Below are 20,639 nucleotides of genomic sequence, written 5' to 3' on the forward strand. Positions count from 1 at the left end.
ATAAACTTGGACATTAGATTAGTGATTAGTGTTTGTTGTTAGCCTCAAAGGCAACCTTCTGGCTTCATTATCTCGTGCAAGTCACTTTGGACAAAAGCGTCTGCTAAATACATAAACATAAACATTGAGGGTTAAAGTGGCAGATTTTCCACTTGTGCTGCATTTCTCCTAAACTGTAAAATTTAATTGAGTGAATTTCTGCAAATTTTGGATCAAGACATTAAAAAATAAATTATAAAAACGTATCTCTAATATTTATATATTTGCATGTTTGTATGTTTTCTAATCTTCTGAACCTCCTGAGACCAGAGCTCTGTTGGCGTACTTTGACAACTCCCTCTATTTCAGATGAATAAGACTCGCAGTCATAAAGATAATCTGAAATCTTTAAAATGTAATAACTGAAAAAATGTGTGAAATTAAAGGTTGAACCTTTTCTGAACAGAAAGCAAAAAGTAAAGTCAATCCAAGCCCAATAAAATGAACAAGAGAGTTAAGTTGAACTGAATGAGCTATTATGGCTCTGAAAGCCATCACGCTCCGGGCATCAGGAGGTTTCTTATTCTTGATCACTTTATAAAGACACAGCAGCTTCCAAATCTAATTCCTCATTAGGCATTTCATTTTTTTCTTCACTGACTTCAACGTGTTTCTGAAACCTAAACAGCAAATGTTTCTGTTCAAGTAGAAAAAGTTTCATTTTCCCCATTTTCATTTCATAGCAGAAGCAAATAAAATCTGGTGCTGAAAAACCTGCAGCTGATTCTTCTGAGAGGGTTGTGTTATTTCATTTTGGGATGTCTTCTCTCATCTTCAAGGGAAACCAAAGCTACCGGTGGACCCGGACCCGCCTGCTGGTTCTAACTGATCTGAGACAATTCTGTTCTCATCCAAGCCTTCTGATGTCTCAGATGAACAGAACCGCTGGAAACGCAGACGTCCTGAGAGGCGGTGCTGCTGAGACCTGCAGTGTCCAGCAGGGGGCGCATGACTCTGAGGGCTGGTGGGAGATCTCTGATGGGTGGTGGTTCTGATCTAGATGGGCAGGTCCGTGTGAGGGATGCTGGGACAGATCGCTCTGTGGTCGGTGGAGGTTCAGGAGTAGTCGGGTCTTTCCTCACATGGGGGGCACGATGAGTCCAGCCATGGCTGAAAACCAACAAACAAACAAGGATCAGAACCCTCTGACTCGGTTCTGTTCATGTCTAAGTGTCAAACTCAACAGAAATCATTTCACTTTGTCAAGTTTTACTAAAAACAAGTTAAAAAAACATCTGAAAGGCTGCATAAATGAAACGTTCTTTGTTGTTTCATGACAACACGATTTAAATAAATAAAGAGTATTATTAGTACTGATTATTAGTACTGGTCTAGTAGTACTAGTATTAGCACTGCTCAAAGGAAATATAATCTCCACTTGGTGGTTTGTCTGACAATTAGTTGAAGTTTGGTTTTGAAACGTTTCACAGAACTTTTATCTAACTGGAACCGTGTTCCAGTAAACCCCGTTGATCCCATCCCAGGTACCCCAGCTAACGCCGTACACCCAGTAAACACACTCAACCCAATTAGCCTTGACAACGCTAACCCAATATACTCCAGCAAAATAACCCAATTAACCCCTTAATCCCAGTTAACTCAGTTACCCCGACCCAGTAAACCCAGATAATCCTTGGCAGAATCAACCCAGTTAACCTAGAACCCTAACCCAGTACATCCAGTTAAAGCTCTTTAGTGCCAGAAGTTATGGATCAACTTTGACCTCTGACTGATCAAGACTCTCAAGAGACGTTGGGCGTCCGCCTGTGGACGGAGACAGGAGGACCGCAGGGGGGCGGGGGTGCTGACAGGTGGGAGGAGCAGGAAAGGGGTGGGGGTGGGGGATGCTCACCCTGGAGGTTGCTGCCATTGGCGGTGGTGCAGGTGGGGGGCGGGGAGGTCTGCGGCCTGACGACGGGGGCGAAGGCGCTCTTCTGTTTGACTGCAGAAACCATATGAACAGGAGAGAATGAATCAGGGCCTCTGGAGCAGAGGAAGAAGAGGAGGTGATGAAGAGTGACCAGCATGGGCGGAGATGAGGTGAGTCATGCGAGGGAGGGGTAAGGGTGAGGATGGAGAGGAGGGTGAGGAGGAGGAGGGCCGGGGCGAGTTCTGGAGGAACAAACATGCTTCGAAACCCAACAGGTCCGGCAAAGTTGATCCATAACTTAAAGGACTGAAAACGAGAAATCTGATGTGTCTGTGAGCAGAGGCTCCGCCCACTCACTGTCCAGCGAATGTGTGTGTGTGTGTGTGTGTGTGTGTGTGTGTGTACAGGCAGACAGCCAAACAGATTATCATCTGATTCTGTGGTAAACCATCACCTGGAGTTACCTGTAACATATTCTGCAGTTTAAGGAACAGGTCAACATTTTCAGGGAGTTGATCAGCTCAGAAACTCAGTTCCATTCAGTCTGAACATAAACAGAGAAGAAACACGTCGGCCTGCTGGTTTCGTGGAAGTCGGGATTCAAACACGTTTTGTTTTCCATGTATTTAATCATAACGCAAAAAGCATGAGTATTAAAAAGGGTTTCTGAGCTTTAAATGGACATTTAATCCATTCTGAACAGCCTCTGTTCAGTGAAACAGAGTTTACAGAACTGATAAGCTAACGGCTAGTCTGAGTAGTTGCTGTTATCCTTAACTGCTCCAAATCCCCAAATTTCCCAGTGGTAAATGGAAGGCTATTTCGTAAACCTTTACACTGCCATCAGTTTATTATTACATGTTTTTTTTCAGGGAATTTTACTTTTTTCTTTATTGTTTCCATGGAATTCTGTCATTATTTATATGGGTTTCTGTTGAAATTCTTGTGTTTGTTTTTTACATGTAAAAAGACTATTTCCATGCAGTCTGTAGTTGTTTACAGGTACATATTTTTGTGTAGACTTTATTGACAAGGCCTGGCCACAGAAATAACAAAGCTACCATTGTATGATAGAGGTCCACCAAAATATTAGAGTAACTAAAGGGAAAAAGCTGAAATAACCATGTAGCCATTAGCACATTTCTCTGAACAGAGGCACCTCATAAAGCTAACAGGAAGGACAGGAATTACTAATATTTTAGCACTGGAACACATTTTAGAATGGTGGAAACGTCCCTTTAAATTCTATTTTGCATCTATATTTTATATTATGATGCTGAGCGTCAATAGAAGTTGAGGATCGTTCTGCTGTTCATAAAGCTCCTGATCTGTTAGTGACCAGATTTAAAGCAACAGGAAGTGATAATCTAACAGAGACAACAGGATGTGACGATAAACCACGTTCTGAACTAAATCCCTTCAGCTGAATGGGTCTCCTGAAATGTTGGTCTAGTGCTTTATAAAGTTCCACGGAGGTTCTGGAGAACCCTGAAATGGTTCAAGAACTACATCAGAAAATGGAAGTGTGTAAAATGAAACTGAGGAATGTAAATGTGATTTATTGCTTCATGCCAGAACTATCAGCCTGTCCTGGATGGCTGCGTTCTCCTCCTGCTTTCTCCTCCCTCTGGCTCCTGCTTCTTGTTGTTCTGATAATAATGGGTTTGGCCCAAAGCATGAATGTGGTGAGGATGTTAGTGGGGTTAGTGGAGGAGGACGAGGAAGAGGAGCAGCAGCATGGACAGGAGGATGGTTACGGGGAGGAGGAGGAAGGGTGGGGGTGAACAATGTATGGTGTTTGGTTTACAGACACACACACCATCACACACAAACACATGGACTGGCTGCAGGAAGCTGTAGCTCAGTCAGACTGATCACCAGGGACGATTGGGAGACACTGTTAGAACCTGGTACCTCCTAAACGGGTCTCACTGAGACAACAGAGAGCTCCAGGTCCAGGTGGTACTACTGCTAGGCTGCATCAAGCTGCAGAGCTCCTATTAGAAACAACTAGACTGGACTGACAAGCAGATCAAAAACATCCCAAACCCAAGTCAGAGCCGTAGGACCAGCTGCTTACTGGTCTGCCGCTGCAAGAACCCACCATCCCAAGTCTTCTTCAGCTCTGCTCATGGGTCTGAGGTTCCAGACTTATAGGTCATTATGGATCAATAATGTAGAGTCCAGATGTTGATTTTACTGTTAGGATCTCCATGTCCAGGAGGGGCAAACCGTCTCCCTTCTGAATGTTCATGTTCAACCTTTGACCATCTAGATTATTTAATTTTTAATTCAGTCTCACCATCACAAATACACACGTTTCAGAACCAGCTTAGTACCAAAACCCACTCTTGGTTCTGTGCAGAAACCAGAGAACCTGCTGCACCTCAGAGTTCCAGAGGAACAAACTTCAAACTAGTGAAAGACTAACTGAAACGTCTAAAATCATCCTAGTAGAACCCGCTGTGGTGAACGTCTCTTTCTAGAAACTAAAAATCCTTCTGAAATACTGTGAAAATAACCAACTAATCTAAATAGACCATCTGTTGCTTTCAGAACCCAGTCTGTTTATGATACACCCGTTTGGTTCTGATTCAATCTCACAGCTGATGTAACAGAACCAGACCTGTGTGTGCGCGTACGGCTCTTCCTAGACTCACTTGCGTAGGCGGAGTTGGCAGTGGATCCGTTGAGGAATCCGGGGGACCCGGGTACTCCCAGGTTGGTCATGCCGGCGCCGTACCCATTCATGGTGGACGTGATGGTGTTGTAGTTGGACTGCTGAGGCGTAGAGCTCGGGACGTATCCACGGGGAGACACGCTGTTTGAGTTACGGGAATAACCTGAGAACAGAAGGGAAGACGGCTGTAATCTCAGATTCCTGTTTTGATCCTAAAAATCTGATTGTTATAATCTGTGAAACTAATAAAGTAAATGTAAGACAACAAAATCCATTAAAATCTGTTTTTAAAAACCCTTTAACCCTTCCACTGTCCTCATGGGTGACCCCGCCAGGAAAGTTGACCATTGAGCAGGCTTGATGGTTAATCCTTTGAAGTCCACATGGCAGGGGTGAGGTGGTGCTCACTCCTCACCCCTGTCATGTGGGTGCAAGGGTGCAAGTGCAAGTATTGGGACTGGGCAAGCTAACCCAACTTTTTTAACGCTGACCTCATGGCTGTTGTCAGTGCGCTTGTTGAGTGAGCTTTCAAACTCAGTTTGACCTCTGACTGTTCATGTCTTCCTGAGGTTGACCATGCCAGGCCCATCCAAAGCTCCTATTCTTTTCCTGGTCTGTTTCATTCCCAGTAGAAGCAGCTGATGGAGTGTCGTTGATGAGAAACACCTGCAGCTCTTTAACTCCTAAGTGTTTGCTCGCGAGCTGGCCCGTGGGCCCAGGCGGTGCAGTGGGAACCAGAACGTTTCCTCTCAGCAACGCTGACGTCTGGATGAAAACCATGTGTTTCCTCCCAGAGCTGCAGATCAGCTGATCAAGTGGCTGACGGACAGTCTACTACTGATCTGGGACAAGCTGGGTCTGAATCAGCTGATGGCACCAACCAGACCACTCACACTCAGCTCTGTTCCACTGCGACATGTAAAGATGTTTATATCTTTCAGTCAGCTTTTAATCCGAAACTCCAGCAGCTCATAAAGTCCAAACAGACTTTAGGTTTCAGGTCCAGTTAGGTTCTGTAGGTTCTGTCTCAGAACCAGGTTTTATATTTTATTGCAGATGATGATTATTTATTCTCCTAATTTCACTGTGTATCTGGTTTTGGATGGACCTCATTTCCAATGGCTCTAGTGTCAAACCGACCTGGTTCCAGATGGATTGGGTTTCTGATGGATCTGTGTAGGGCCGGGCGAGATGGCAAAAATAGAATATTACGATTTTTCTAATATTTTATCACGATAGCGATTTTATCACGATTTGTTTATCCATGAATAGCATAACTTAAATTGCTTATTAAATAAGAGAAACACTGAATAAATAAACATTTATTCAATTTAGGGATAATCAACACAGTGCTAACACACTTATATTGTAAACTCACATCAGTGATGATAAAAGTCCTGAGAGAAACAATTACAAAAATCACAGTTATTCTAATTTTTCTAATAACTTAAAAATAAATTAGGTTGTTTGCAGTGTTGCACTATGTAGCTCCCAGTTGTTCATGTAGTGGATAGTTAAGCTCAAATATGGCCCTGATGTGCGGCTGGACCAGAGATCGCTTGAGGTAGCAAAAAACTGCACATTCTCAATATTTTCTGCAACTCTCTCTTTGCATTCAGCGTACTTGCATGGAATGGTGGCATTCGAAAAATACTTGCGGCTGGGCAACTTGTAGTGTGGATCCAGTATTTTTATCATTTTCTTAAATGACTAATCTCACTCTTCTTCCGGCTCTTGGAGAGTACAGACGCTTTTTTCTCCTCTCCCTCCCTCCTTATCCCAAGGCTCTTTGTCCTGTCTGTGCACGGCACTTTCTGCATTTCTTCTGGAAACTGGAAATTATTAAAAATGGATCTGGTCAGTTGGTCTCTCAACGCGATTGATAAAATTTTTTCAACGATGAGAACGGGAGAAGGGGCTCCCGGATGCCACTCTGGGACAGAGCCAGCTGGGTATATCATGGACTCCTGGAAACAGTGGAACCTGATATGCCTCTCTCAGCTGTCTGTAGAGGATTCAGAAGATGTTTGGATATTCGTCATTTTGGTGTCGGGATTCCTGCTGTTTGGCTTGAGCGGTTACCTGTCTTACGGGAAAATTAACGAGCTTTCGAGGAATATTGACTCAATCCCGGAGCTCAGAGATTGGAATGCATCGCGCTGTGAACGCACAAACTCATATAATTGTCAAGATGAGTCGTAAGCTTGGAACTTTGGCTGAGATTCAGGCTCTGGCACAACAGGTGGATAATATCAAGGAGCGAGCGGACAGATCAGCATGGATTGGGATAGATTAATTACGCCACATTGGATCTAGAGGGGTTGTAGACCAACAGAACACTCAGACAGAGAGGAAATTATCTCTGTCTGTCCCCAAAACAATTTTTATCGGAATCTGGTGCCCTTGGAGCCCGTGAGGCTGAAGTGAAAACTCCCCCCTCAGAAGAAATGTGAAATGCTGTCGTCGCTATGGTAACTCTTTCTCCCTATCTCAGCCTGGGAAGGACTGTGACCGATGAAGGCCGTGGAACGACTGTATCTAGGAGTCAGTGTGCTCTCTAACCCATTATCTCCCTCCCCTGTCCAAACGGAGGTGTTGAGCGCTGCTCCATGCGGCTGCACGCACTGAAGTGAGGAGAGTCCCAACCCTACCTCCCCACCTAGTGGACACTTATGTTGTGTAATGTCTGAAGTCTGTGTGCATATCTGTCTGAGGTGCTTTTTTGCATAGCAAAGCTACCCTCTCTGTGGAGGGTAACTCTGAAGTGCCCCTGACTCTATCCTCATATAAACCCTCTTGATCTATTATGGTAGCGCAACTCGGATTGTGAATGACCACAGTCACCAATTCTTGTCATGTGTCTATGTATGTATATCTGATCTCAGAATTGTGTGTACTGAAACTCTAATGTCCCTCTGGGATTAATAAAGTATCTTTGAATTGAATTGAATTGAATTGATATGAATTAGAAATCTCAATCTTTAACCGAGTGGTACGTCACCGCATCTGTCACGCTGTTCCATCGTTTGCTGTCTCGGTCATAGGGAGTGAGTTTTGTGAGTGTTTCTGTTGGCGTTTGCTGCCTTGAAGAAGCACTGGCCACCGCTGCCACTGCAGCTGCAGGCTTTTTAGCTTTAGCTGCCAGCTGGCTCTCATTGTATTGTTTGGGATGCCTTCTTTTCAAGCGATTAAACAAGTTTGTGGTGTTGCCATCACTTGCCTTGACGCTCTCCTTGCAAACGTTGCAAATTATGTTCTGTTGCTCTTTGTCGTCTGGTGAAAAACCAAACCAGTTCCATATAACGGATGAGGCGTTTCTCTTCGGAACGACAACCTCGTTGTCGCCCTCAGCCGCGTCCAAAGCCATTTTTGTTCACACACAGGTTAGAACAAGTGGGGCGCGCACTAATATTACCATGAATCACTCAGATTGGTTAAGGTCAAACAAAGCATGTCATTCGCCTATAAGCAGAGGTTATCTAAGGTAAGTTCCCATCTCATACAGAGGCAGAAATTCAACAGCAGAGATGTGAATCGTGGTAAAAAGGTATCTCAAAAATGACAGACCGTCAGATGTGTAGATTGTAAAGTGGTCTAAAATCGTCATATCGCCCAGCCCTAGATCTGTGTATCAAACACTGAGGTCGACCTGGACCTCTTCTAGGTTCTAAATCAGGTACTGGTTCTCTTTGAGACCCTGACTCACCCTGGTCGGCCTGGGAGGCCTCAGAGATGTTGACAGCCAGCTGGCTGCTGAAGGAGTTGACGCCCATCATTCCTGAGTGAGCAGCAGAGCCGGTGAGGGACGGCAGCTGGTTGTGGCTGCGTGGAACGCTGTAGAGGGCCTCAGTGAGGTCGGCCGCTCGCTTCAGGATGATCTCCTGCTAGGGGTGAGGTGAAGAGGGTTGGTGAGGGGAGGAGAAACAGAGACAATGGACAGAGAGAGATCAGCTCAGGAGTCCTGACGCATTTAATTCCTGAGACTTCCTCTCTGTTGGGAAAACAAGTTTAAATCTCTAACACATGGTTCTGGTTGTCCTCCTACTAGAACCCTTAAGGTCCTGGGTTTGGGCCTTTGGGCCAGGTAAACCCTCACTGGTCTTCTTCAGTTAGACCAAACATTACACAGCAAAATAAGTTAAAAACAGATTGAGAGACCTGCTGAGTTTAGCGTGATGTTTCTAAATGTCACACTTCCTGTTTCAGGCTGAAGCTAAAAACCGGAGACAGCAATCAGGATCAGGGTTTGGGACTGGGGTCCATGATCTGTGAGTCATAACGGGAATAAATTAGTGAAATTCAAGCTCCAAACCAACTCATTCAGCAGAAAGTGGACCTCTACTGGAGGATTCCTCTTTTAGCTGCGATGGTCGAAACAAAGTAGGGAACGTTTCTGAGACAAAGCAGAAAGATCTCACTCACAAAGGTAACCTCGGATCTACACAAGCTGTGAGCAAGTTCACTCACCAGGTACTTTTTCTGCTGAGACTTTAATACAGGGTTCTGACCCAGTTTAAATAAAACACTGATTCTGTTTGGTACTGTGGGGCTCAGGCGGAAGGGTGTGTCCACTCACCTGGTTGTTGTGGGGCATCCCGTACAGCGCTTCCACCAGGTCAGCGGCTCGCTTCAGCAGAACTTCCTGTCAAGAGCATGAAAGTTGGATCAGAACAACCTGGCATCAAAGAAGCAATCGTTCTTTTGTTTAATTCTGAAACCCCTCAGCGTCAGTCAGAATAAACAGATTCTTCTTCTACCAAAAACATTCAAAGGATCTGGGGAACATTCCGTAGGAGCAGATTAGAAGCTCTGAACTGAGAGGCAACAGAAAGGATGGAGGGATGACGGAGGAGAAGCAGGAAGTCATTAAAACACAAACAGGCCTAAGGCTGTTTTCCCGTCAGCCCTCAGGAGAGGAAGTGTCCAATCTGAGCGCCAGCAGCACATCAGGTCGCCACGGCGACGGCTGTTTAAAACAACAACAAGCGGATAGATGGATAAACTGAATATAAAAGAAAGAAGAGAAAAAAAGAATAGAGAACAAAAGGGATGGAAAAATGGAAAAAATATGGAATTTCATAAGAAAATAAGGAGAAACTGAGGAATACAGATAAAGGAAAACAAAGAAGGAGCAGAAAACTGAAAATGAAACATGGAAGGAAGAGAGGAAACAGTAAAGAAAAGGATAAAAAATGAGAAGAAAAGTTGATAAAATAATTCAATATTAAAAAAATCAAAGATGAACAGAATATAATAGAATAGAATAGAATAGTCATGTTCTGTGTCCCTGTGGTCCCCAGCCCCCTCCATTTTCCCTCGTGTGTCCCCTTGTCTGCATCCCCCCTCAGGTGCCTCCTTGTGTTCCCCAGCCCACTCCAGGTTTTACCCTTAGGGGTTCCCCTTAGGTTTCTGTGTCCTTGTGGTCCCCAGTCCCCTCCAGGTTTCCTTTCAGGTTCCCTTCTAGTCACGCCCCGTAGTTTTCTATAGGTTCAGGTTTTCTTTAGTCTCCTTTAGTGTGTGTGTGTGTGTGTATGTGTGTGTGTGTGTTTTCCTTCTCCACTTGTTTATCTCTCCCTCACTCCTCAGGTCTTTAGTTATTTATATTTTGGTTCTCCTGTGCCCTGAGTCTTTTAGGTTCATTTATGTAGTCTCATAGGTTATGGCTTATTCCCCTCCTCTGCTTAGTTTTCCCTTCCCATTTGGTTTATTGATTTCATCAGGCTCTCCTCTGGATCTCTCTCCCCACGCACCTGCTGCTCGTTTCCTAATCACCCAGCCCCTGTGTATAAAACCCTGTCTTGTCTCTCGGTGTGTGTCGGTCCATTGTCGTTGTCAGTGTTGTTCTGTTCCTCCTCGTGAAATTCTAGGTTTTGCCCATCAAAGAGCTTTTCTTTTTTATTTATTTTTTGTCAGTCAGGTTACTGACGTTAGGCTTGGCTTCCTGTCCCTTCTTGGATTTTTGGACATTGACTCCTAATAAAAGGATTTAACATTTTACTACGCTCCTGCCTTGTGTTGTTCTGGGTTTCTTCTAGGGTCCTGACCTCCTGCTGGCTCAAACGTGACTAGAATAGAATAGAATAGACTTTACTGAGCCCACAGCGGGGAAATTCACTTGTTGAAGAGATAGAGGAGAAAAAAATGATACGATGAAAAGATCAAAAACTAAACAGGCAGAGATGAGAGGAGGCCCAAGGACTGTCGGCTGGAGGAGGAGAGGAGGTGTGGAATCCCAGAGGAGAAGATGTGAGGTGGTGGAGGCCTCTGCTGGAGCTCCCTGAGGTATTACACACAGACGAGTTCTGACCCAGAACACCTTGTGGCTGCAGACACTTGATCAGCTGGCAGATTTCTACACAAGTACATTTGTAACTAATTAACATAAACAAAATAAAAACAATGAATTCGCTAATCTACTGGAGCAGAATCAGATGTGATATTAATCTGTTCTATTTTAAAAACATTTCAGAACAACAGAACCACTGCGGCTCAGAAACTGGTTTTCTGTGGCACAGACTGATCTGGAACCCACCCAAAATCTGCTCATCAGCTGATTTTTACTCTCTCATCTGAGTTGTTTAGAACCTGCCAGCAATACAGGGTTCTGGTTGAATTTAAACCTCCCTCTAAAAATGTTCTGCTGTCATTCTGACAGAAGAATGGTCATTCAATTTAAACATGAAGCCCATCTCATCAGCTGGTCTGGTTCTAATGGGTTTCAGCAGATTCCCTCTCACTCAGAGCATCCTGTGCGACTAAGAAGGCTCACTACATCCTCTCAGCCAATAAGAAGGCTTCTCTGAAGTTGGCAGCCTAAGGTGGTTTCCCACGGCCCAGTTCGACCCAGAGAAACCAGTTCAACACGCTGAGACGTTCGGTCTCCCTGAAACTTGTGAAGGAAGCAGCTGAGACACAAACGGAGCCAAACTCCACCATGGAGCTGTTTGTTTACATTCTCTTTGTTTACACAAACATCTGCTGTTCAGTCTGTTTATGTAAACTCCCAAGAGGATCCTGGATTGGTTCTGACTGAGCACTCCATGCCAGAAAATCTCATAAGAGCTGGTAACACCATTAAAACCAGCAACACAAACACCAGTAACACTCGTAAAACATACAATAAAACTAAAACCAATAACACCAGTAGAACCAGTATCCATGCGACTGCTGTGACCCAGAACCATAAAAGCATGAGGTTCCAGCTCTGTCTCATGATCGGATCACATAAATGAACAGATTGTGTTTCGAAGTTTTGACCGTTTGGACAGAATCCGAGTTGGTAATCATGAAGATCTCCTCATGGGGGAGAAAGAAGCAACCTGCTCTGTCACACAGGTTCTGATGAAACCGGTCGGTCAGAAAACAAGTCGTGTTTTTACCCACCTACTCCATTCTCATTCCCTTCCTCTTCTTCATCTAAGTTTATAAATCTTTTTCTTGTTTTACAAATTAAACAAACTCTCTCACTATCTGTGTGTGTGTGTGTGTGTGTGTGTGTGTGTGTGTGTTCCTCTGGCTTCATTAATCTCCATTAGAAAACAGAAGTTAGTTAATGTCTCCTTTGCTCGGCTGCAGCAGAGACGCCACGAGTCAGCAGCTGCCCATCACACACACACACACACACACACACACACACACACACACACACACACACACACACACACACACACACACACACACACACACACACACACACACACACACACACACACACACACACACACACACACACACACACACACACAATGCTGGTTGCACAGATAGGCACATATGAGTATCCTCAAACACACACACTTGAAACATTGAGAGTACAAACACCAAAATCTCTCACACACTAAGAACTACAGCTCTAGTGTGTGTGTCCTTCTACTTTGATAAAATCCTGACAGACACGACAGCCTCTCATGCTAATAACACCTTAGAGGCCTTGCTGCTGCTCAGTCAGCCTCTGTGTGTGTGTGTGTGTGTGTGTGTGTGTGTGTGTGTGTGTGTGTGTGTGTGTGTGTGCGTGCGTGCGTGCGTGCGTGCGTGCGTGTGTGTGTGTGTGTGTGCGCGCGTGCGTGTGTGTGTGTGTGTGAGAGAAAGAGAGAGAGAGAGAGAGAGAGAGAGAGAGATCTGGTTGTCTGTCACTGAACCACCACACTTCCCTGGGTACTCCCTTCATTAAACACCACTGGTGTGAGAGGTTCTCTGCTCAATAACATCAGAGAAGGAGAAACAGCCGGCTGCTAACACTTCAACTTTAGGACAAACTACCACAGTCCCAAAAAGAAAATCATCATTTGAAGTCGTATACAACAAAAGTTGTTTGCCTAGGAAACAGCGACTATGTTTAGCGCTCTTTCGTTAACTGTGGCAATGAGAGATCCGGTATCCGGTGGATGTGGCCCAGGGACGATAGCCGACAGGACTCTGTTTGTGTTTAAGAGCTAGCTTGGTTGTAGATTTGCCATTGCAGCTTTTACTGAACACATACAATTCTCAAACTGTTTTTCATGTGTTTTGCATCAGATTCAGTTTCGAGTTCTGCTACTCCAGGATCAGCTGTCAGAGCTGCTAATTGCTTCTTCTTCTTCTCTCTCTCTGCAACCCCCCCCCCCCCCCCCTCCAACACACAGAGAGAGAGAGAGAGAGAGAGAGAGAGAGAGAGAGAGAGAGAGAGAGAGAGAGAGAGAGAGAGAGAGAGAGAGAGAGAGAGAGAGAGAGAGACAGTGCCATCAGATTTCTGTCAGAGCGAGTGCCGGCAATCAGAGAGGCGGGAGCTTGAACGGCGCTGAAAAGCCTGGTCCGATCGATACGGTAATGTACTGGCTCCCAGTTATCACCATCATCATCTCTTATCTCTGACCCACACCTCTGAGGGGGGAGGAGGGGGTCTCTGGGTGCTTTCCTACAGATGAGGAGATGGATGAGTTCATGGCTGATATTTAAACCAGAATAGAGGAGGAGGCGTCTGATTGGACTGTTTCCTTCAGACCATTTCAGTCTGAAGCAGGATGAAATTTTCTATCGCCTGTTTATTATTTATCTATTTGCTGCCTTTGTAAAATCTACTTGGAGACCTTGAATATTCGCACATACGTTGGAATGTTATGATTACGTTTTTTTTGTTTTTCAGCTTCCCTTTGAATATTTTTTACAAAGTTTACTATAAAGTGTGAGCATTGTGTTTGGTGGTGCCAGTGCCATGCTGCCTCGCCTCAGGGCAGCTGTGGCTATTGTAGCTCATCACCACTGGTGTGTGAGTGGTTGAATGTCTGCACTGTAAAACACTTTGGGGGTTCTAGGAAACTGGAAGGTGCTATATTAAATAAAGGTCATTCATCATTTACAATATAAGCACAAAACATTGACAAATTTAGAAAATAATACAGATTCTGATATTTACTAAAGATTTAAAAAATAAATTATGGAATAAAAAAAGATGAACAAAAAAATAATTATAGAATATAAAATGATCTGAAATGTTGAGAAATAAAAATTGTAGGAAATTCTTTTTTCCCAAAAAGTATTTAAAATGATCAAAACACCTCATAAATATATTTCTAAAAATATGAAAAACAAATATGAAATTATTAGAAGTTGGGAGATTAATTACAATTCAAACACTGAATTGAAAGACGTCTCATTTCAGACCTTCAGTTTTGAGTTTTTACAATTTGGTTTCAGCACACACTCCGAGGTGGATGGTAGGCTGGAGTCAGAGAAGTTGAGTGTCACATGACATCGTTTTAGAGATCAGAGGAACATCCCATATCTTAAATAAAGTCTACAAACATCTGAATGCAACCTTGAGTCTGTAACCACACACACACACACACACGCGCGCACACACACACACGCGCGCGCACACACACACACACACACACACACACACACACACACATTTGGGAGAGGAGGCGGCTCTCTCCCTCAGCAGTGAGGCAGAACGAGCAGCTTCCTCCTGATTGAACCCACTGAGGCTGCTGTTTCTGTAGAACTCCCTGCAGCTCCTGTGGAGGTGTGAACATCCAGGAACTCATGTTATTCAGCTCTCAGCTCCTGGTCTGTCTAGATTCTACCTTTATGAGAAACTCCAGACACACTTGGGGGTAAAACCCATTCACACGTTGGCCGTAAACCCACAAACTACAGATTATAATCCAACATCAGGAGGAGACGGTCTGGGTGGATTGCTTGAGCGATCCAGAGAACATTGTCTCACGAAGCTGAGATCTCCTTTGGCTCAGATCATCAGAGAAAAACTGAACAGGACACAATTTATTTCATTTCTAAAAATCAAACTAAGTATTGACACAATAATTGTAATAAAAATATTGACAGGTAAATAAACTGACTACAGAAAAAGCTTATTCAGGTAAAATATCCCATTCTGCACGTTCACGGAAATCAGAGCAAATCAGAAGTTAGAATCAGACTTTGTACGACAAGCTTACTTCTATATGTGTCGGGTCATGTGGGGAAGATTAAACAGAATGTTCCCAGAAACTGAAGAGGGAGGCCCTGAGAGTAACAAGTTGAAATTGAGAAACCTTAGGAGTGTTTGGAGACTTTTTAGCAACTCCATCATGAATGTTGGACACTGTTAGTCTCCATGAGTCACAGGTACCGGGTTTTGGTGAGACCTCTAATGTTCTCTGACACGGTGGTGCCACTGAAACCTTGAACTTATCAAACTATTACTTTTATTTCAGAAAGTTCGGATTCTTCCTCAGCTTTCTGTTGGTTCTGTCCAGTTCTGCTCGGCCCAGCACACGTCTGCCCAGCATGCTTCCAGGTTTCTGTTTGATCTAATCAACATTGTTTCTTACATTTCAAACAACAATGTGGTCCAGCGGCCCGATTGGACTCCTCTCTATCAGAACCCCGGCCACAGGAGTGATTTGTTTTATTTATAAATGTTGGATCTTATCCAGAATTTGTGGTAAAACTTCCTAAAACCTGTAGAAAACGCCTCTCGCAGCTGCACCCTTGTGGCCTTCATGCCCTTGCCCTTCTTCTGTCCATCTGTTGATGTATTCCTGCTTCTATCCTCCCCCCTCCTTTCTCTGTCTTTCTATTTTCTTCCATTGGTTTCTAGGGGCTTAATTACGGGGGGCCGGCTCCGTGGCTGTGGAGGTGCGAGGCGAACAGGGATCAGCGTGACCCTGGAGGAGAAGCCATCAGACAGCGGTCTTAACAATGATAAATCACCCTGAGCAGAGCTGCTCCACCCCCCGCCCCCCACACCCCACCTCACACACACACACACACACACACACACACACACACACACACACACACACACACACACACACACACACACACACACACACACACACACACACACACACACACACACACACACACACACACACACACACAACCCCATCTCTATAAAATATGGATAGACTTGCAGGAGGACGAGCAGATTCTCATCACGCCAGATCTCCAGATTAGTGATTATCAGGTGGGGAGCTAACGAAACGGGAAGCAGCGCGAGGTTAATTCCATTCACAGAAAACACATTAAAATTCAGCTCATTATTCTCAATGAACACCAGAAACATCCTCATTCATGAAGTGGGCTGGAATTAATAATCCCTGAACGGACCTACGCCCTGTGAGTCCGGGCGGGGTCAATGATCAGAGCTAAAGGTGCACACGCTACACGCCAAACTCGTTTAATCTCAGACTGATGGTTCAGGAGTGTTTCAGCTGGTTCTGTGAAACCGTCGGAGTTTAGTGAAACGTTTCATTCCAATGTATTACTTTGTAGGATATTTAATCAGAGCTTCAGTCAGTAATTGATGCTGACGACCTCTACGGCCCTTCCTGGATCAGGTTGGACCGAGTTCAGCCCAATAATCGGATTTTCTGTCCAACCCAGGAGCAGACACCTCGGTGTCCAACCAGCAGTCAGAAGTGCTGCAGCATCTGGAACAGCTGCTTCACCTGCTAGTGATGACCATGAGACAAAATTCCTGTTGGTTTTATTTAACTTCTTATTCAAATAAAAATGTACACAGAATGTTATTAAACTCACATTACTGATAAGAGTTTTTTCAGTGTAACGTTGATCATTTTAATATTTTAAAGGTCATATATCATGCAAAAAGCACATCTTGGAGCGTTTGACTGTGCTACATTGTTTACTCATAAAAATACACCTAAAGCAGTCTTTGGCTTCATCCCGTCTCCTCGGCAAATCCTCCACTGCTCTGCCCAGCAGCTGCAAAAGCCTGGATGGGGCATGGTTGCGTCATCATGCCCCACGCCTCCCCATTCAATAAGTCTCAACTCTGGATCTCTCCTCACTTGGACCGTAAACACTAAAGCCTTATTTATACTTCTCTATCAGCTCCGCGAGGGAGAGACCCAAACGTATTTGCCTTCAGACTTCTCAGTCACCTGGGGAGTGTTGCAAAGCAAGAGGGCGCAGGGCTTTTCTGGGGTATACTGTCATGTATCTGGTCCAAGATAGTGCATCTACTATTGCGTTTTTTTGTATTTCAAAGACTTTTTAACACGGACCAAGTTTTACCTCATTCTCCTATATCTCTTCATGCGCTCGCCACCTCGAAACCCACATTTCCTGTCATTTCCATCCACAAATAAAACAATCGCTGTGTTTCTTTATACTCCTTTAGTCACAGGTGGACAAGCATTCATGTTATCAGAATTTTTCCACGAGGTATTCTTCAAGCTACATTACTTGGTTCTTTTTCCAACACAGCATAAGAGTTGTTTTACCTTGTTTTTGCTGACGCTTCGCCTAATGCTGTAGCCTGCCTCAGAGCACTCAGGAAGGCTCCAGCGGAGGAGCAACCATAAAAGATCCAAAACCAGAGTGAGTTAACGTTAAGCCTACAACAGATGGACCCAAATAAAAAATTTCACATATCGGCAGTGAACCTGGAAACCTTGTTCTATTGTTGGAACGACAACCTCCACACACTAGATATCGCTTTGGTGTTCATGTTCCATATTCCACCATTAAAGACGGTAACAGAAATGTGAATGAATTAAAAAAACACTTTAAACAGAATCAAAAAATATTCTGGAAGGAAAATCCAAGTATTGAACTGGTTTTAATTTTAAAAAAAAGTCCTTAAAGCCAACATCTTAATTGGCACCTGTTTCAGAGTTATTGTTGGTGTTAGAATCTGTGCTAGCATCTGTGCTAGCATTAGTAAGTAGTAAGTAAGTAAGTAACTTTATTTCTATAGCACCTCTCACAGACAAAAAGGTCACAAAGTGCTTCACAAGTTAAAAGGCAACAACATATAAATACAGTAAAATACAGCCACAATATACATAGTGTCAAATAAAACCAATCTGAATGACACTAAGTTTAAAATGCCTGGAGAAACAAATGGGTTTTAAGATTGCTCTTAAAAACATCAACTGAGTCGATTGAGCGTAAAGACAGAGATCGCTCATTCCAGAGCCTAGGAGCGACGGCCTGGAATGAGCGATCTCCTCGTGTCCTGAACTGAGTACGTGGGACCATTAAAAGGTTTTGATCCAGTGATCTCAGTCTGCGAGGAGGCGTGTAAGGGCAGAGCATGTCTCGAACATACAATGGAGCCAGACCATGCAGCGCTCTGAAAGTCAGCACAAGAATTTTAAAATTTATGCGAAATGTGATTGGAAGCCAATGAAGAGCTTTTAAAATGGGGGTAATGTGGGCCCTTCTGTTGTCACGGGTCAGAATTCTAGCTGCACAATTCTGGACTTGTTGTAAGCGGGACAGCTCTTTTTTGTTTAGACAAGAAAATAAACTATTACAGTAGTCTAAACGGGATGATGTAAACGCGTGAATAATCAACTCAAGATCAGCTTTAGACACCATTGTTCTGAGTTTAGAAATTTGTCTCAAGTGGTAAAAACAGTTTCTAGTTAACTGCTTTGAGTGATGTTCAAGAGACATTCCCTTGTCAAAGAAAACTCCAAGGTTTCTAAGGGTAGGTTTTACAGACAAACTCAGATCACCTAACTGCTGGTGAATCCCTGGAACAGCATCATCGGGGGCAATCACCAGTACTTCAGTTTTGTCTGAGTTCAGCCGTAAGGCATTTGCACCGAGCCACTGTTTGATTCGCTCAAAACAAGATAATAGAGAATGCAATTTTTTAACGTCAGAAGGCTTGAAAGAACAATACAGCTGAAGATCATCAGCAAAGAGATGATAGGAAACATCATCGGCAAACTCCTGGATTAGGTTTCCTAAAGGAAGGATGTACAACAAGAACAAAACCGGGCCCAAAACTGAGCCCTGGGGTACTCCACACCGTAGATCAGTTGGGTCAGACAGGATCTGGTTGACTGAGACACTTAGGCTTCTCCCGGATAAATAGGACGTAAACCACGCCAGGACAGAACCTGACAACCCAACCAACTCGCGGAGCCTACTCAGCAAGATCTCATGGTTAACCGTGTCGAATGCGGACGAAAGGTCTAGTAAAACTAGGACCGTGCATTTCCCAGAGTCTGCGGACATCAAGATGTCATTGGACACTTTAAGCAGCGCAGTTTCCGTAGAGTGATGCTTACGGAAACCGGACTGAAACCTGTCAAAGATATTGCGATCCTGTAAGAAGGAAACCAGTTGTTCAGATACCACTTTCTCTAAGACTTTGGACAGGAAAGGGAGTTTTGATATCGGTCTAAAATTTTTAGGATCTGTTGGATCCAGATTAGATTTTTTGAGTAGGGGTTCCACAAAAGCATGTTTAAAACAGCTAGGGAAAACGCCAGAAGAAAGGGACAGGTTAAACATTCTGGTAACCCAGGGACCAATGGCATCAAATACTTTTGAAAGGAGTTTACAAGGTAAGACATCAGCCAGGCAAAAAGAGGGCTTCATTGTGGTTACCAAAGCTAAAATATCATCCTGTGTTACAGGTGAGAAAGAGGGCCACGCGTGCGCAGGAAGTTCATCAATATCATCATTACATGACTGAAAAGATGGGAGTTTGTCTTTGATATCTTGAATTTTATCAACAAAGTAATTAAGGAATTTGTTTGCATCTGCTTTGTTGAAAACAGGTGTAAGAGGCGCAGCAGGAGCCACAATAGAGCTAATAGTGTCAAATAAAACTTGTGGTTAGAAATAGCATCTGTTAGCATCTATGTTAGCGTCTGTGTTAGCGTGTTGCTAAAATCCTGAATCAGCTCCTGGTGTGTGAGTGACCACCTGACTCACCTGTTTTTGTATTACTTTACATGTTTCTGGAGTTAATGAGAATTTATTTAAAGAAAAAGAACTAGCTTTAATGGTTTTGAGATAAAAGTGGGTTTTTTTCTGTTTTAATTTGGTATCACAGTGATTTATCTACCATTAGACACAGAGGTGTTCTACAAATATTTATAACGTTAGCATGTTAATAACTGATCGGTGTTGTGGAACATTTTAAGCCCAAAAAGGTTTTCAACATAATGTCTAACTTCTGATTAAAGCCTTTTTTTTTGTTATTTGTAAAATAATTTCTAGTTAACACAAGTTTTTTTTCAAATTAAATAAATAGAATACCTCATGTTAAAAGAAAAGTGACAACAACCTTCTAAGCTTTCATTTTTTTTATTTATTAAACCTTTCTTTAACCAGGAAAACCGTTTGAGAACACCTTCTCAAACATGAACTAATTTCACTGATTATTTAAAATCTTCAACCCAAAGATTCTGCTAAGAATTTTTGGGCCTTTAAAGTGAAATAGTGGCATTGCTGTAACACATTTAGTTGTACCAAAAGGGCCAATTTTCACCTATATATTGACCTTTCATCTATAGAAATAAATCCACTTTCTATTTGGCCTTCCAAACCCAGAAGGTTCTGCAGTGCTTGTACCATGAAGACAAAACAATCAAACAAATATTCTCACCCAAGGTTCTTGCACTCACTGTGTGAACGCCAGACGTCAACCTTCTTCACTCTGAATAAATGAAGACTCCATGATTTTACAACTCATAAGCTTACAATAATCATATGTGATGAATGAACAAGAGGTTTAAATGAAATGTTTGAATAACCTGTGCTTAAATCAATGATGGCTTTAAAATGAATATTGTT

At 43.5% G+C, this 20,639-nt stretch overlaps 1 protein-coding gene across 6 annotated transcripts in view; it reads right to left on the bottom strand.

Annotated features, from left to right (window-relative positions):
- Positions 1 to 981: 981 nt before the first annotated feature.
- LOC107380922 (transcription factor COE3) overlaps positions 982 to 20,639 on the bottom strand; it is a 130,973-nt gene continuing 111,315 nt past the window's right edge. For 3 of the 6 annotated variants that reach the window (XM_015952360.3, XM_015952343.3, XM_070549982.1), the window contains 5 exons: positions 9,166 to 9,231; positions 8,296 to 8,473; positions 4,570 to 4,752; positions 1,892 to 1,981; positions 982 to 1,149 (listed from right to left, as the gene is read on the bottom strand). In XM_015952360.3, coding sequence (XP_015807846.1) covers positions 1,118 to 1,149; positions 1,892 to 1,981; positions 4,570 to 4,752; positions 8,296 to 8,473; positions 9,166 to 9,231 — 549 coding nt within the window. In that variant the 3' untranslated portion in view covers positions 982 to 1,117. The remainder of the gene's footprint in view (positions 1,150 to 1,891; positions 1,982 to 4,569; positions 4,753 to 8,295; positions 8,474 to 9,165; positions 9,232 to 20,639) is intronic. The other 3 variants (XM_015952364.3, XM_015952352.3, XM_015952366.3) reach the window with 2 other exon arrangements.

This window comes from Nothobranchius furzeri, chromosome 1 (genome assembly GCF_043380555.1).
Source record: "Nothobranchius furzeri strain GRZ-AD chromosome 1, NfurGRZ-RIMD1, whole genome shotgun sequence".
Classification (NCBI taxonomy): domain Eukaryota; kingdom Metazoa; phylum Chordata; class Actinopteri; order Cyprinodontiformes; family Nothobranchiidae; genus Nothobranchius; species Nothobranchius furzeri.